Source organism: Dendrobates tinctorius, unplaced genomic scaffold (assembly GCF_039654945.1).
Source record: "Dendrobates tinctorius isolate UK_male_01 unplaced genomic scaffold, ASM3965494v1 ptg000126l, whole genome shotgun sequence".
NCBI classification, from domain to species: domain Eukaryota; kingdom Metazoa; phylum Chordata; class Amphibia; order Anura; family Dendrobatidae; genus Dendrobates; species Dendrobates tinctorius.
In genome coordinates, this window is record NW_027361794.1 from 1,676,933 (window position 1) to 1,695,573 (window position 18,641).

Sequence of the window (18,641 nt, forward strand, 5' to 3'; positions counted from 1 at the left end):
TACATTCTGAACACAAAAAAAGCTTTTACCTTGTGTGACTGCTCATGTGACTAAGAAGAGATGATTTCGATACAAAACATTTCCCACATTCTGAACATGAAAAAGGCTTCTCCCCTGTGTGGGTTCCCTGGTGTCTAACAAGATGTGTTTTCCGGTTAAAACATTTTCCACATTCTGAACATGAAAAAGGCTTCTCCCCTGTGTGAATTCTCTCATGCTTACTTAAATCTGATTTATGGTTGAAACATTTTCCACATTCTGAACATGAAAAAGGCTTCTCCCCTGTGTGAATTCTCTCATGCTTACGCAAATCTGATTTATGTTTGAAACATTTTCCACATTCTGAACATGAAAAAGGCTTCTCCCCTGTGTGAGTTCTCTGGTGCATAACCAAATTTCTTTTCTGGTTAAAACATTTCCCACATTCTGAACATGAAAAAGGCTTCTCCCCAGTGTGAGTTCTCTGGTGTATAACCAAATTTCTTTTCTGGTTAAAACATTTCCCACATTCTGAACATGAAAAAGGCTTCACCCCAGTGTGAGTTCTCTGGTGTATAACCAAATTTCTTTTCTGGTTAAAACATTTCCCACATTCTGAACATGAAAAAGGCTTCTCCCCTGTGTGGGTTCCCTGGTGTCTAGCAAGATGTGCTTTCCGGTTAAAACATTTCCCACATTCTGAACATGAAAAAGGCTTCTCCCCTGTGTGAATTATCTCATGCTTACGCAAATCTGATTTCTGATTAAAACATTTCCCACATTCTGAACAGGAAAATCTATTCTCTGCTGTGTGAATCTTAAGAAAAGACTTTTCGAGGGGAAAACTGTTTCCATATTCTGAACGTGAAAATGGCTTCTTTGCTTTAGGAAAAGTAAGTTTTTTAATGTTTATTTTGTGACTTTGATTTTCCTCAGTAATTGGTAATGAATCAGAAGACAGGACCTGTTTAAAGGAATCAGATGATTGATCTTTGCTGTGAAGGGATGATGATATATCTGGAGTAATGGTATTCACTTCATTTGTATCCGGTGGGATCTCAAAATCTTCTGATTTAAAAACTGAAGATGTCAGCTGTGCCTCTGATCTCCAGGTACAGTCGTCTGCTAAGAATAAAACCTATTATTTTTGGATAAAATATTCTTGAATTTTTCATTTTTTAATATTTCTACTTAAACTGTCTGTAAACATGGCAAGTTATGTAAAATATTGAATCATTCACTAAGACAATGACAGTTCATAGTCTAATAGAAAACATCATAGGATGAACCAGTAGAGCATGGTGTTCTTTTGTTTGTTCATTCTGCCTCCCAAATATGGAATAGAAAACCACCAATGTTATGTAGGTGAAAATGCCAATAAAAACTTCAACTCATCTCACAAAAAACAAGTCTCTACTCAGGTCTTTCATCTGTCAGTAGAAAAACAGAGGTTGCCACATCATTAGTGGCTCAAAGGCTCTTAAAAAGCAACAAGGCTTCCATAAACCAACCCAGCAATATCTGCTATCCCAATGTCAAATCTCCCCGATTCTGAGCCTTGCAGTGAGCCCAAACCACATTTAGCATCCATGTATTTGGCATTACTATAATGAGAGGAAGCCACTTAGTTTGTGTGTCTCCTGGAGCTCAATCTGGGCGCTGTGTGCCGGGTAATAAAAATAGAATTAGTTCGGTTTCTAGGAACCTTCCACGACAGCCATATCAGAGGATGTCACATCGCCCTAATGAGGGACAGGAAACACACAAGAGGTTAAATAACCCTCCCCTTCCTGCTATCTCCAGTGTTTTAACTGGACACACTAGCAGGTATAGTTACCAAAGTTCAGGAACCATCCAATAAGTATTAGCTAGGGAGGGAAATTAGTGCTGTCTTGGAAGGTTCCTAGAAACCGAATTACTGGCAAGACTAACTCTATTTTCTCTAGTCACCTTCCACGACAGCCATATCGGAGGAGTACCAGCAACTAATTTCTAGAGAGGGACAACAGCCTGCAGAACTCGTCTGCCAAACGTTAACTCCCTGTTGAAACTTAGTCTATAGTGTCTGGTGAATGTATGGACAGACGACCAGGTGGCGGCTCTGCATATCTGCTCCGAAGAAGTGTCCCCTCTCTTTGCCCATGATGTTGAAACTGAACGAGTAGAATGGGCTTTCAGAGATGTAGGAGGAACGTTCTGGGATGAATGTGAGGCTGATAGCTTGCCTGATCCAATTTGCAATTGTATTCTTTGCCACCTTTTTGCCTTTATTCCGAACGGAAAACTGAACGAATAAATTCTGGTCAACTCTCCAACTATCCTACGGACATCGAGGGTGTGGAAGACTTCTTCCTTTGCATTGGAGGGATTTGGACAGAAGGAAGGCAATACAGTGTCCTGGAACCTATGAAAGTTTGAGACTACTTTAGACATACAGTAAAGGAGGGATCCAGTCTTAGGATGATACTATCCTCTGTGATAGTCAAATAGGGTTCTTGAATTGACAGGGCCTTTAATTCTCCTACACACCTCGTGGTAGTAATTGCTACCAAAAACAGAGTTTTAAGTGTTAAGTTCTTTAGAGTCACGGATGACAGAGGCTCAAACGGATCCTTGGTCAAACATTTAAGAACTATATTCAAGTCCTAGGGGGAACTTGACCTCGGAGTCTAGGATGAATTCTAGTTTCTGAGGTCATGAAGCGTTTGACCCATCAATGGCCCGCCGGATCTTGATCGTAAAAAGAACTAAGGGCTGACACCTGCACCTTCAGTGTACTAGGTGTGAGTCCTAGATATAAGCCGTTTTGAAGAAACTAATATTTGTGCGATATTAGGATGGAAGGGATCAGGAGTGACTGGGAAACACCAAGATGAAAATTTTTTCCAAACCCTTCCCATAAATGGCGTTAGTCACGGGTTTCTTACTTCTTGTATTGTTCTTGCTATCATGTATTTGGAAGTCGCCTTGCTACACTTGTAAGGAGAGCTTTAAACTAGAACAACATGGGAAGGGAAGCAAAAGACCAGAAAAAGCCATACACCTGACAAATGCTATTGAGAACTCTGCAATTAGAAGTGGAAAGGAAGAACAAAGACGAAAGAATCTAATTAATAAAAATATTGGAGAAAGAGAAACCAATCACAAACTAAAATGTTTCTATACTAATGCACAAAGCATGGGCAACAAACAAGGAGAATTGGAACTACTAACACAGGAAAAGAAATATGATGTCATTGGAATCACAGAAACTTGGTGGGACGATACACATGATTGGAATACAAGACTAGAAGGATACAACTTATTTGCAAGAAACAGACTTGATAAACGAGGAGGGGGTGTCGCATTGTATGTTAGAAACGAGTATATCTGCACAGAGATTGAAGCTTCAGAGACTGGGAGTTCTGTGGAAACTGTTTGGGTAAGAATACAAGGACAGAACAATGGAAAGGACACCATTGTAGGCATTTACTACAGGCCGCCTGTGCAAGCTGAAGATATGGATGAACTCTTTATGCATCAAATGGCCAAGTTCTCCAAAAAATATGACATAGTTGTCATGGGAGATTTCAACTATCCAGACATTTGTTGGGAATCTCTCTCAGGCAAAACTAACAGGTCAAGGAAATCCTTATCCTCTCTTGCTGACAACTTTATCTTCCAAAAGGTAAGGGAGAAAACAAGGGGAACTGCTACCTTGGATCTAATCCTTATAAACAGGGAGGAAATGGTTGAGGAGGTAAAAGTGGCTGGGACCCTAGGAGGTAGCGACCATGCCATTTTAGAATTTTGGATAACTAGAGGCGGAAGACCTGTGAAGACTCAGACGTCAAGGTTAGATTTCAGAAAGGCAGATTTTAAGGGATTCAGAAAGAGAATTGGAGGGATCCAATGGCTGGATATCCTTAAAGACAAAAATGTCCAGGAAGGATGGGAAATCTTGAAAAATGAAATTCTCAGAGCACAGTTGTTAACAATTCCGAAAAGAGGGAAGAATAGGAAGCATTTAAGGAAACCAGGATGGATGAACACAGAACTTAAGCACATGCTAAAAAGGAAGAAAAAAATGTTTATAAAATGGAAAGAGGGAGGCATATCTAAAGAAGAATATAATGCTGTCTGCAGAACCTGCAGAGCACAAATCAGATTACTAAAGCTGAAAATGAATTGAGACTTGCAAGAGATGTCAAAAGCAATAAAGGATTTTGGGGATATGTCAAAAGTAAAAGAAAAGTCAAAGATGCTATAGGATTTTTACAGGATGAAAATGATGAAATGGTAAGACAGGATGTTGAGAAGGCTGAACTTTTAAATTCCTATTTTGCATCTGTTTTCTCTCAGAAAGGAAATGTAACATCAACTGTTCTTCACTGTCCTATTAAGGGAATAGAAGAATCCAGGATATCTATAAACAGAAAGATAGTGAGGAAACACTTAGCTAACCTAAATGAATTCAAGTCTCCAGGTCCAGATGAATTACACCCCAGAGTACTGAAGGAGATAGCAGAAGAAATTTTTGAACCCCTCTCCATAATCTTTGAAAATTCTTGGAGAACAGGAGAAGTGCCAGAAGACTGGAGAAGAGCAAATGTTGTTCCTATCTTCAAATAGGGGAAGAAGGTGGACCCAGGCAACTATAGGCCGGTGAGTCTGACTTCTATACCAGGAAAGATCTTTGAACAAATTATTAAACAACATGTATGTCAATACCTGGATAAGAATGAAGTGATTAAACAGAGTCAGCATGGGTTTGTAACTAATAAGTCATGTCAGACTAACTTAATTTCCTTCTATGACGGTATCACCGATTGGGTGGATCAAGGAAATGCTGTAGATATAGTATATCTTGACTTCAGCAAAGCATTTGACAAAGTCTCTCATACAATCCTTATTGAAAAAATGACTAAGTATGGAATGGACAAGGCAACTGTTAGGTGGATTCATAACTGGCTTAGTGATCGGACCTAAAGAGTGGTCGTAAATGGCTGCACATCCAGTTGGAAGAATGTCTCAAGTGGGGTACCACAGGGCTCTGTCCTGGGCCCTGTATTGTTCAACATCTTTATCAACGATTTAGATGAAGGAATTGAGGGTAAACTGATTAAATTTGCTGATGACACAAAGCTAGGAGGGATAGCTAATACTAGAGAAGAGAGAGAGAGGATTCAAAAAGATTTAAATAAACTGGAGAAGTGGGCAGCAACTAACAGAATGGTTTTTAACAGGGAGAAATGCAAAGTACTACATCTGGGCAATAAAAATGAAAAAATCATATACAGAATGGGAGGAATAGGGCTAAGCAACAGCACATGTGAAAAAGACTTGGGTATACTAATAGATCACAGACTGAATATGAGTCAACAGTGTGATGCAGCAGCAAAAAAGGCAAATGCAATTCTAGGATGTATTAACAGAAGCATACAGTCTAGATCACGTGAAGTCATTATTTCCCTCTACTCCTCTTTGGTCAGACCTCATCTGGAATATTGTGTCCAGTTTTGGGCACCACATTTTAAAAAAGACATCAACAAACTGGAGCAAGTTCAGAAACGAGTGACCAGAATGGTGACCGGTCTGCAAACCCTGTCTTATGAGGAAAGGTTGCAGGATTTGGGAATGTTTAGTTTGCAAAAGAGAAGACTGAGAGGAGACTTAATAGCTGTCTACAAATATCTAAAGGGCTGTCACATTGTAGAAGGATCAACTTTATTCTCATTTGCACAAGGAAAGACTAGAAGCAATGGGATGAAACTGAATGGGAGGAGACACAGATTAGATATTAGAAAAAACTTTTTGACAGTTAGAGTGATCAATGAGTGGAACAGGCTGCCACGAGAAGTGGTGAGTTCTCCTTCAATGGAAGTCTTCAAACAGAGGCTGGACAGACATCTGACTGGGATGATTTAGCGAATCCTGCTTTGAGCAGGGGGTTGGACCAGATGGCCCAGGAGGTCCCTTCCAACTCTACGATTCTATGATTCTCTGTAGAGTTTGAATCACTTTATCGGAAAGGCCTTTAGCCTTAAGAATTCTGGCTTCAGTAGCGAGGCCACAAGGTTCAACTTGTGTGGGTTTGGATGCAGCAGAGGACCCTGGAGAAAGCGGTTGACCTTCTGGGGCAGAAGTATTGGGCCTTCCTGAGCCATGTTTCATAGAGCTCCGTACCAGCTTCTCCCTGGCCACATGCGAGCCACCAGGATTGTAGTGACCTGCTCCGAACGCATCTTCTGTATTGTTCTTGCTATCATGGGAATCGGTGGGAAGGCGTAAGCTAAACTGAACTTGCAAGGATGGTAGAGGGTATCCACTCCCCATGCTCCGTCGATGGGACTGAGGGGAAAAAAAAAAAAGAAAAATTGTATCCACCTTCGCGTTTTGACTGCTGGCAAAAAGGTCTACATCGGAATTTCTGCACCTTGACACCAGAGACAAAAATACTGTTTGGTCCAGGCACCATTCCCAGGATGAACGTCCTTCCTGCTGAGGAAGTCTGCCTGTGCATTGTCTGATGCCCTCAGATGTACTGCTGATATGGAAAACAGATGTTTTTCTGCCAGGAAAAAAATTCTTGCAGCCACTAATTTTAGATTGAAGTATTTTGTGTCGGAGGTAGTCCACTGTAGTTACGATGTCTGAACAGATGCATACATGATGATTTCGGACAAGGGTTGATGCTGCCTGCCTTCAACGCCTCCTCTACCACTTTCAGCTCTCTCACATTTGAGGAGCTGGCTCTGACGTCTGGGGTCCATATATCATGGAAGTGTGATCTCTCCACTATAGCACCTTAGTCTCTCTGACTGGCGTCTGTGGTGAGGATTTTTAGGGGAAGCCGATTCCAGCTGACACCCCGCTGGTGGTTCTGGTAGTACATCCACCATAGGAGAGAAGCCTTCACATGACCAGGAAGGGGAGGGGGGAGGGTTCTCTTGGTCAGCGAGTTCCGACATTTCTTTGCACACCAGAGTACATGGGACTGAAGAATCAGAGTAGGGGCTTGAGCCCAGGCGACCGCTTGGATGCATGCTGTAAGTGAACCCAGGATGGACATCGAGTCCCTCAGGGTTGATGCTCTCTGATCCCTGAACCTGGAGAGCCTCTTTACAAGGTCGAGCTGTCATTCCCTGGGTAAAAAGGACAAAGGACATTCTCTTTTCTGAGTCCAGGAGTATCCCCAAAAACTTCTTCCTTGGTGAAGGATGAAGGTCTGATTTTTCCAAGTTTGGGATCCAAACCAAGGACTGTAAAATTTCCAGAGACCCAAGTCTTGGTTCAGGCAAGTTATGGATGGAGCCACTATTTGAAGGTTGTCTACGTACGTGACAATGCAAATCCCCTGCTGATGAATGAAGATCATTGCCTCTGCCATTATCTTGGTAAACACTTGAGGGGCTGATGACACCCCGAACGGCAGGACATTGAATTGGTAGTGGTTGACCTGGTGACCCTGGGAAACCGCAAACCTGAGGAATTTCCTGTGATCTGGATGAATTGGGACGTGATAGTTGGTGTCCCTCAAGTCTATTGTGGCCATAACCCAATTCTGTCCTAAGAGAGGGATTGCTGACTTGACCGACTCCATTTTGAATCGTCTGTACTTTACTACTTGGTTCAAGGGTTTTACGTTTATGATGACTCTGTGCTTTCCTGATGGTTTTACTATTACGAACAGGCAAGAGGAGTGGCCTATCTCCTGTTGCGGTACTGGGGAGATTGCTCTTGCTTGTAGAAGTGTCTGTATATCTGACAGCAAGGATGTTTGGAGGTGTGCCTGCAGGGATGAGGGGGAGGACTCTCGAATTCCAGTCTTTCCATGCCTTTTTCATCATGGTATCTGGGGCATCATAGAGTTTATCCAACATCTGTGGCACTAAAGTCTTAGGCCGCCTGATGAACCGTTACACCGGGGAAATGCGTCGAGGCGACTTCTTATGAGAAGTAACCACCATGTGGTGCATATTATATATGTTTTCATCTATTGGACTTTAAATGTCCAAAATAAGGTTATTTACTATCAGTACCGCTTTTTGGCGCATGTATATTACTGCATGGGGTTATGCCTATCATTAATTGTGGCAATGTACGTTTAGTACTTCTTTTTGATCACATTTTCTAAATCTTTGTAAAGTGGTCTTTTTTGGGGTAGCATATATTGCTTAGTATTTTTAGGCTAAATAGCCTTTTTTTCTGCTAGCCCTTCATGTGGATACAATAGGAATTGTTATCTTTTCCTATACAAAAGGTTTTTTCTGCATTTTTGCTTTATTTCCCCTTCCTTCATCCCCTTTCTATTGAATATTGTTTTCCCACCTTTTCATCTAGGGTGAGATAGGGGAGATAGGGTGAGTCGACGTTGAGTGGGGGCGCCAAATAATCGTATCTTTTAGGGTGCCAACCTCCACGGTAAGGAAGGTGTTGTGAGTTCATTTTCCCCTTAGTCACTGAGGTCTGGTGAACTACCTATTCTGGTAAAGGAAGGTAATGAGCCCGATTATCAGGCACCTGAGCCTAATGAGGATGACTGGCTGAGTGGAGTCACGGACTGGATATAAGGCTGCCGACGCCCTTCTGCCCTGCGGGTGATTTCTCTGTGGACTTCTAGGACACCAGTCTGATTCCTGCTCCTCTAAAGCTAAGTTTTCTGCTTTGCCTGTTAGCTTTTGTGTTTTGTTTTCCTTGCTTTTCTGTATTCTGCCATTCCCTGCTGGGGTGAGCTGAATCTCCTTTTGCCTGTAGCTCTGTCTTCAGAATATTCCTGAGTACTGACATAGCTTTTTTGAAGCCTAGCGTCTTCAGGGCCTTTTTCACTGTCAGTCTGTTGGCTCTTATTTTCATAGGGTTTTTCACGGATTGCAGACAGCAGCCTTCCTGTCCTTTTCTATCTAGTTAGCTTGGGCCCCGTCTTTGCTCAGTCTATCTTTCTGCCTGTGTTAGTGTTTTCATCTTGCTTCACCGTCATTATATGTTGGGGGCTGCCTATTGCTTTGGGGTCTGCTCTGGGGCAGTTTAGATTTCCCCTTTCTTTAGGCCTATTTAATTCTCCAGCTGTGATCGAGGGGTCTAGGGCATCGTAGGAACCCCCCACGGCTACTGCTAGTTGTGTTGATAGGTTCAGGGGTCTGCAATCCGATAGTTGCCAACTTTTCTGGTTTTCTGGACTTAGCTAGCATTTCTGTTTTTGCCTCCTACAGTGACTCAATCATAACAGGAAGGTGTGCAGATAGGTTATTGTAGTTCTTTTGTAGGGCTTTTTCATGGTCTTCTATTTTGTCAATTTTTGTGGACTTTGTTCCATTTTTTTCACGGGAATAGGTATTTTTTAATCCAAATTATCAATAAAGGTTTCGTTTTTTAAGGGAATTCATGTACACAAAAAATTATGGTTATATTCCTTTTATTATTCAATGAGTCTGATATGGATTTCCAATGATCTATGAAATTTGAGAGTCGGCCCCGATTGGAGAACCGTCATTGTTTGTCCGTGGTATTTTGTTGTTGTTGAGGGCAAGAATATTTCTGCCCTTACCTCCTTTTGGATAACTCCACCAGCCCGTTTTGCCCTTCCCCTTGAAATCTCTCTGGGAGGACTGGTCACGGGGGGGGGAATGAAAAAATAGTTTCCTGTGTTTCTTTTGTTCCGGAAGCGACTTCTTTTTATCAGTGGCTTTCTACAAGATATCGTCCAGAACTGGGCCAAATATATAATTTCCCTGAAAGGGAATCACACAGAGTTTTGTTTTTTGATGCAAAGTCTCCTCCCCAAGATTTCAGCCACAGTGTTCTCCTGGCTGAGTGGGAGAGGACCGCAGATTTTGCTGCTACCCAGACGGACTCAGCGGAAGCATCCGCTAGGAACCCTGTCACTTTTTGTAATAGGGGGAGAGAGTCAAGGATTTCTTCCCTGGAGGTCCCCTGAGTGAGGTGATCCTCCAGCATACACAGCCAGCAGAACCGGGACCTGGCTACACACGTAGAGGCTATATTGGCTTTAAGCAGGGTTGTGGAGGTGTCACAGGATTTCCTAGGCAAACTCTCTATCTTCCGATCCATGGGATCCTTGAGCTGCGATGAATCCTCAAATGGAAGAGCTGTTCTCTTAGTTACCCTGGATACCTGCACGTCCAATTTAGGGACTTCCCATAAGGAGCAATCTCCATCCAAGGGAAACCACTTTCTCAATTCTGAGGGGACACTAAGCCCCTTCTCGGGGAGGGCCCATTCCTGCATAACCAGATTTCGGATATTTTCGTGAAGGGGAAACCCCTTTTGGGCTTTAGGCTTCAGCCCCCCAAACATCTCATACTGTATAGAGAATTCCACTTCCTCCTCTTCCAATCCCATAGTGCCCCTCACCATACTAACTAATTCTCCCATATCGGAAGAGAAATAGTATTTCTTGTTATCGGATTTGTGGGCGAAAGTGGAACCCTCATTTTCCCAAGCATCCTCTGAGTTAGAGGTATCAATCTCACCCGAGTCAGATTCCATAGGTGCCAATTTCCACTTTCTAGTAGGAGGGGGCTGTGGTGTCAGTGTATGGGAAAATGTCGCCATAGAAAATTGGACTTCCTGTCTGATGAGTGTTTTTATACTGTCCAGTAGGGAGGGCTGCTCTGCACGTAATACATCGTCCGTGCAGGACAGACAAAGCTTCTTGCTATATGCAGAGGGAAGTCTGGAACCACATACACATACAATAGTATTCTATTTTTGAATTAAAAATAAAAAAAATAAAAATCATCCTTGAATCTAAATATCAAGTTCCATCATCATCCTTCAGGAGCGCATACTGCTGGGAAAAACATTCACCAAGTGTTATAACCTATGAAAGCACTTTCCAGTGCTCTCACTAGTTCACAGATCTTTGCAGCAAACTGAATGGAAAGAGGAATGGAGTGATCCAGGGATTGGATCTACATGCAGTATCTCAAGACACCAAATAGGTGAGTGTATTCACACTAAGTAGATACCTTTGATAATTAACTACTACACTTAGAAGCTTGCGCTTCACATTTTTCTCCCTATAATCCCCTCTTGTTTCATGTACATCTTCTGATTTTGTATTTTCTTACAGGCCCATCATATTTTTTTTCCCAAGTGATTTTTTAACTTGTCAGCACATTCTACATATGCTGTCATTTGGCTTTGTACTGTAGTTTACAAATTTGGGAAGGTAACAATCAGCCACTTTCACAAAGTAATTTTAACATTTTCAGATGGAGGAGAATATTGTTGTCTAAAGGCAAAATGGCGATCACACAATTGTGATATGGCCGGATTGCACCCCCCGATAAAGCAGCCACAGCCGGTGACTGAGAAGAATCTGTGACTTGTCTGCATTTAGAGGTTACAACTCACCAGGGTAGTCATATGTAGGAATCTCCTCTTTACACCACTCATCACCTCTCACATATGTCTCTGTAGTATTAATATGGGTCAGATCTTCACCCTGAAACAAATATTGTAAAAGTCACAGACAGATGGAGAAGTCACATCTATGATCAGCTCTAATCCTGCCATCTCCACCGTTCTCATTACACAAGTATAAAACATATAATACTGGTGGATAAAACAAGACTGAGCACAAGACCTTCACAGCCGTCTACACATCATAGGGGAGATCTCATGACACCTTCTCTCCATCTACCTGATGATCCTGAGGAACATTGGGATCTTCTTGTTTACAGTCCTGTGGAAGAGGACGGGGACATCTCTCTGGTCTCATCTTACTGGATAGATCTGGAGGAAACACATACAGGGACTGAATTCATTCTTTACATACAGATAATTATAGGCCATGTGTATTTAGTCCTGTCTATTACCTGATGATGTGAGGGGCTGGTGAACCTCCATCATGACATCCTTGTATAAATCTTTGTGTCCTTCTAAATACTCCCACTCCTCCATGGAGAAATAGACTGCGACATCCTGACATCTTATAGGAACCTGACACATACAATGATACCGTCATCCCTCCGATCCCTTCATAGCAATACTGTATAATGTCCCAGCATTCCCAGCAGTGTCACCTCTCCAGTCAGCAGCTCAGTCATCTTGTAGGTGAGTTCTAGGATCTTCTGGTCATTGATGTCCTCATGTATCAGGGGGTGAGGTGGAGGCCCTGTGATTGGGCTCAGGGGTCTTCTCCATCCCTCAGACACAGGATCCTGACAGCGCTCACTAGAGGTCTTCTTCACTACTGTGTAATCCTGGTTATGGAGAGACACATTAATAAATCTCACTACAGACATTTCCAGAGTCCTCACCTCTCCAGTTCTGTCCATCTGTTATTCCCATAGATAAGAATGATGTAATGTGACGTCATCAGAATCTCTCACCTCTCCAGTAAGCCGGAAGAGGATCTCTAGGGTGAGGTGTAATATCCTCTCCGCCATCTTGTCTCTGTCCATATCCATCCTTGATGGGTAAATCAGGAAAATTATCTTCTATAGAATATCTTCACTGAGAGGATCCGATATTGTAGAGACCTGAATGAGAAGATGATGAGCCGATGTAACATCATAACAATCCTGTGTAATAATACAATTACTGGAGATAATAAGGGAAACATATGAGGAGATTTATTATTTTACAGTATTTAGTTTCCTTCTTTACATCTACTAATAAAACCTATATATTTAGGCCACAGACAACAAGCAGTTTCCTCCTCGGAGTCGGCAGCTGAATACGTTTCTCATAGACATCTTCCATAACGCTAATTCTCGTCTCATTTATCGACACTGGAATCGGCATTAGCAATACTGCAGGAGATATTCATTACACGGGACAGGAGAAATAACTACTTCATGATGAGGACGACATCTTCATCTTCTACTACGGCTCTAGGAACATATTTGGCCAGAGTCCGTCACTGACTCCATCCCCACCGGCCGTCTATATGAAGGTTTCCCGTCTTCCCCGCACTGTAATCTTCTATCACGTTAGATCTCAGGTCTGAGTCACACACAAAAGTTTGAGGCTTTTAGAAAAGAATAACAAGACAGGAGATATCTGAGGCCAATGTCTCCATGTACAGAGATTGTTTCCTATGGATACGATGTGTTTAGCATTTTCTTGTAGGCTTCCATATGGAAAACACCAAGAACAACAAAAATTGGGGATGGAGGATTTCTAGGAACATTATACTGTGTGTGCGAACCAAGAAAGGCACCGTACTATTAGACTTGGGATCTGAGCACACGCTGCGGATTCTGCTGTGGATCCGTAGCTGATTTGGCTCTGCGGATCCGCAGCAGTTTCTGATGCGTTGTACGGTAGCATTATACCCTATGTGAAAAAAAAAACCGCTGTGCAGACGCTGCGGAATTTTCCACGCGGATTTGCTGCGGTTTTCAATCCGCAGAAAGAAATGATATATCAATTCTTTCTGCGGATTCCGCTGCGGTTTACCATCTCCTCCATTGTGCAGCGCTCCTCCAGCCGACCTCCACCCGCAGAGCCACACTCCACATAGAGAATAATGGAGCCTCCAGCATCGAATTCCACCCGCAGAGCCACACTGCACATAGAGAATAATGGAGCCTCCAGCACCGACCTCCACCCGCAGAGCCGCACTCCACATAGAGAATAATGGAGCCTCAAGCACCGACCTCCACCCGCAGAGCCGCACTCCACATAGAGAATAATGGAGCCTCCAGCACCGACCTCCACCCGCAGAGCCGCACTCCACAGAGAATAATGGAGCCTCCAGCACCGACCTCCACCCGCAGAGCCGCACTCCACATAGAGAATAATGGAGCCTCCAGCACCTACCTCCACCCGCAGAGCCGCACTCCACATAGAGAATAATGGAGCCTCCAGCACCGACCTCCACCCGCAGAGCCGCACTCCACATAGAGAATAATGGAGCCTCCAGCACCGACCTCCACCCGCAGAGCCGCACTCCACATAGAGAATAATGGAGCCTCCAGCACCGACCTCCACCCGCAGAGCCGCACTCCACAGAGAATAATGGAGCCTCCAGCACTGACCTCCACCCGCAGAGCCGCACTCCACATAGAGAATAATGGAGCCTCCAGCACCGACCTCCACCCGCAGAGCCGCACTCCACATAGAGAATAATGGAGCCTCCAGCACCGACCTCCACCCGCAGAGCCGCACTCCACATAGAGAATAATGGAGCCTCCAGCACCTACCTCCACCCGCAGAGCCACACTCCACATAGAGAATAATGGAGCCTCCGGCACCGACCTCCACCCGCAGAGCCGCACTCCACATAGAGAATAATGGAGCCTCCAGCACCGACCTCCACCCGCAGAGCCGCACTCCACATAGAGAATAATGGAGCCTCCAGCACCGACCTCCACCCGCAGAGCCGCACTCCACAGAGAATAATGGAGCCTCCGGCACCGACCTCCACCCGCAGAGCCGCACTCCACAGAGAATAATGGAGCCTCCGGCACCGACCTCCACCCGCAGAGCCGCACTCCACATGTATGGCTGCTCTGTGCGCACAGGACCTGTGATGAGGTCACAGGAGGGGAGGAGTCAGGGGTCACATGATCAGGGGCCTCAGTGTATGCAGGACTCTGCTGTGCTGGTTGTCATGGTGCTGGATGAGGGGAAGTTTATGTGTGGGGTCAGGAGGGGTTTACAGGGTGGATGTAGCAGAGCCGCTGTGTGCGAGGAGTACGGAGCGGAGCCGTGTGTGTACGAGGTGTACGGAGCAGAGCCGCGTGTGTACGAGGTGTATAGAGCGGAGCCATGTGTGTACGAGGTGTACGGAGCAGAGCCGCGTGTGTACGAGGTGTACGGAGCAGAACCCCTGTGTACGAGGTGTACGGAGCGGAGCCGTGTGTGTACGAGGTGTACGGAGCGGAGCCGTGTGTGTACGAGGTGTACGGAGCAGAGCCGAGTGTGTACGAGGTGTACGGAGCGGAGCCGTGTGTGTATGAGGTGTATAGAGCGGAGCCATGTGTGTACGAGGTGTACGGAGCAGAGCCGCGTGTGTACGAGGTGTACGGAGCGGAGCCGTGTGTGTACGAGGTGTACGGAGCGGAGCCGTGTGTGTACGAGGTGTACGGAGCGGAGCCGTGTGTACGAGGTGTACGGAGCAGAGCCGTGTGTGTACGAGGTGTACGGAGCGGAGCCGTGTGTACGAGGTGTACGGAGCAGAGCCGCGTGTGTACGAGGTGTACGGAGCGGAGCCGTGTGTGTACGAGGTGTACGGAGCAGAACCCCGTGTGTACGAGGTGTACGGAGCGGAGCCGTGTGTGTAAGAGGTGTACGGAGCGGAGCCGTGTGTGTAAGGTGTACGGAGCGGAGCCGTGTGTGTACGAGGTGTACGGAGCGGAGCCGAGTGTGTACGAGGTGTACGGAGCGGAGCCGTGTGTGTACGAGGTGTACAGAGCGGAGCCGCGTGTGTACGAGGTGTACGGAGCGGAGCCGAGTGTGTACGAGGTGTACGGTGCGGAGCCGTGTGTGTACGAGGTGTACGGAGCGGAGCCGTGTGTGTACGAGGTGTACGGAGCGGAGCCGTGTGTGTGCGAGGTGTACGGAGCGGAGCCGAGTGTGTACGAGGTGTACGGAGCGGAGCCGTGTGTGTACGAGGTGTACGGAGCGGAGCCGCGTGTGTACGAGGTGTACGGAGCGAAGCCGAGTGTGTACGAGGTGTACGGAGCGGAGCCGTGTGTGTACGAGGTGTACGGAGCGGAGCCGTGTGTACGAGGTATACGGAGCGGAGCCGTGTGTGTACGAGGTTTACAGAGCGGAGCCGTGTGTGTACGAGGTGTATGGAGCGGAGCCGTGTGTGTACGAGGTGTACGGAGCGGAGCCATGTGTGCGAGGTTTACAGAGAGGAGCCACGTGTGTACGAGGTGTACGAGTCAATGGTTAGACAGTCGCGGACCGCAGACTCCTGCCGCTCTCTTGCCACAGCCCCTGCTTTGAGACTCTGAAAAATTCTCTTTTTTCCTTATGCTTTGACACTCCTATTGAGTATGGTTTGAGAAAGACCTAGGTATAGGTCGAAACGTAACCGTGTAATCCGTATAATACTCATGTTTGGAATCTGATCTCTGTTTGCGGTGTTTTTTCACTTTTTTTGATTAATTGAAAAAATAAATAAAAATCATAATAATTCCTTTAATGACTCTGATGCAAGTGACATTCAATTTTGAGTGCGACTGTCTACCCATTGACTTTTACCTGTGGTATATCCACGTTCAGTCAGCACCTCCTCCTACAGCACGAGTGCGCGTCTTTATTTTTTCTGCGAGGTGTACGAGGTGTATGGAACGGAGCTGTGTGTGCACAAGGTGTACGGAGAGGACCCCTCTGTGTACAGACCCCTGTGTGCGTTCCCCTCTGTGTCCTCTGTATACCCCCAGCGAAGACCCCTCTGTGTACTGTGTATACCCCCAGCTTCAGTCGCAGACCCCTCTATGTACACTGTATACAACCATATACCCCCAGCTTCGGTCGCAGACCCCTGTGTATACTCTGTATACACCTGTATACCCCTAGCTTTGGTCACAGACCCCCCAGTGTATGTTGTTTACACCCATACACCCCCAGCTTCAGTCACAAACCCCTCTGTGTACACTGTATACATCTGTATATCCCCATCTTCGGTCACAGACCCCTCTGTGTGTGTTATATACACCTGTATACCCCCAGCTTCGGTCACAGACCCCTCTGTGTACACTGTATACACCTGTATATCCCCAGCTTCGGTCGCAGACCCCTCTGTGTGCGTTATATACACCTGTATACCCCCAGCTTCGGTCACAGACCCCTCTGTGTATGCTGTATACACCTGTATATCCCCAGCTTCGGTCGCAGACCCCTCTGTGTGCGTTATATACACCTGTATACCCCCAGCTTCGGTCACAGACCCTGTGTCTTTATCCCCCTGTAGAACTGACCCCGGACACACACGGTAAAACTGTGGTTGTCGGTCTCTCGTCTCTCGCACATACACTGATAACATAAGATGGAGACAGACGAACCCTCCTACAAAACGTGAGAACAAAGTCATTACTACAGGACTGAATGAGAAAGGGATTTATTCTACAAGAAACGCTGGGGCCACAATGAGAGAATCCGGGCCCCGTGGCTGGATACTCCGGGCCCCCGCGTGTTAGGACCAGACGGGGTCTTTGTCCCTGGAGCTTCTCTACTCGGTATAATGAGACTCTGATCTCGGTCATATAAAGAGGGTTGGAGTAAAATAGAAACTGCCTGAATATGAGACCTTGTCTGATCTCTGTGTCCGGTGTAAGAACTCTGGGGATCGCGCTATTCTCCTGTATAATGGGGCTGGGGCCCGAATATTCCTGTACAGGGGACTCTGGAGAGATAATCCCACCCCAGAATTCTGGATTGGGGGAAGGGAAAAGGGATTGGGGACATTTTACTCTAATTTCCCTTCATAAAAATTGTAATAAAAAATAACTGATTAATAAAAGTATTTCATTTCCCCATTTTGCCTGTAGGAGAGGCAAAGAGCCGCGGCTGAAGCTGCTTTATCTCCAGAAGGCGACAGAAGAGCTCATACCCATATGTGTGAAAAAAGTTACAATATCAGGACCGAGAAAACAGACGAGTGCGTTTTTATGTGAGTACAATCCGATTTTTCACACCAGCATCCAATTTACATCAGACTGCAATGCAATTTTAACATGAGCTTTTACATAGACCAATTCTCTGTCATTTACACATCGATTTATTTATGCACCTAAATATAATGGGAATGACTGGTGATATCAACTTCCTGTTTGTGGCACATTAATATATGGGAGGGGGGAAATTTTTCAAGATGGGTGGTGACCATGGCGGCCATTTTGAAGTCGGCCATTTTGGATCCAGCTTTATTTTTTTCAATAGGAATAGGGTCATGTGACACATCAAACTTATTGAAAATTTCTCAAGTAAACAATGGTGTGCTTGGTTTTAACATAACTATTCTTTCATGAATTATTGTAGTGCTAAAATGTCAAATGACGGAACCCATATTGGTAGCCGGTCTTTAAGGACTCCGTTAAGACAACTTGTCTTTGAAGATCCTTTTAAGACTACTTTAAGAAATATTTGACAGTAGCAGTCTAGTCTTTATTAGGCTAGCTTTACACTTGCCGTGTTTTGCTGGCCGATTTTGCAGCCCCAATGCATTTCTATGAGACCTCCGGTTGTCGAGGCAAAGTGTCGCCGACCCCCGATCACGTGATGGGTGTCGGAGACGCGCTCACCTCCGGTCGGAAACGCAACTTTGACAGCGAGATTTAACTAGTTAATAGGTGCGAGCGGATCGCGATTCCAATCGCGCTTATTGTGGGCACATGTCAGCTGTTTATAACAGCTGACATGTTGCGGCTTTGAGATGGGCTCACCGCTGAAGCCCACCCCAAAGCAGGGGATACTTACCGATGACATACTATTCCGTCATCGGTAAGTAAGGGGTTAAAAATAGGAAATTTGCTTACTACAATGTACAAAGTGATGATTGTTCTTATTCCAGAGTATATAATTGGCATTAATATACTGAAAGGGATGATATTATAGTTACCGGATAGCATCAGTTTGGGATACCTCCCGCAGTAGCAGCTGGACCATCTCAGCTGTCAGTGAAGCCCAGTATCGAAGCGGCGCCAGTGATATTTGGGAAAATGAAGCTGTCTCTTGTAGGAATTCCTCTCAGCTCA

The 18,641-nt window shown here is 45.2% G+C and overlaps 1 protein-coding gene across 1 annotated transcript in view; it reads right to left on the minus strand.

Moving 5' to 3' along the window:
* LOC141047158 (uncharacterized) overlaps positions 1-18,641 on the minus strand; it is a 139,221-nt gene that overhangs the window by 67,387 nt on the left and 53,193 nt on the right. Inside the window, exons 8-12 of the mRNA XM_073542116.1 lie at positions 12,009-12,182; positions 11,802-11,925; positions 11,627-11,718; positions 11,338-11,428; positions 30-1,104 (exon numbers count right to left, since the gene is read on the minus strand). Of these exons, the coding sequence (XP_073398217.1) occupies positions 30-1,104; positions 11,338-11,428; positions 11,627-11,718; positions 11,802-11,925; positions 12,009-12,182 (1,556 nt within the window). The remainder of the gene's footprint in view (positions 1-29; positions 1,105-11,337; positions 11,429-11,626; positions 11,719-11,801; positions 11,926-12,008; positions 12,183-18,641) is intronic.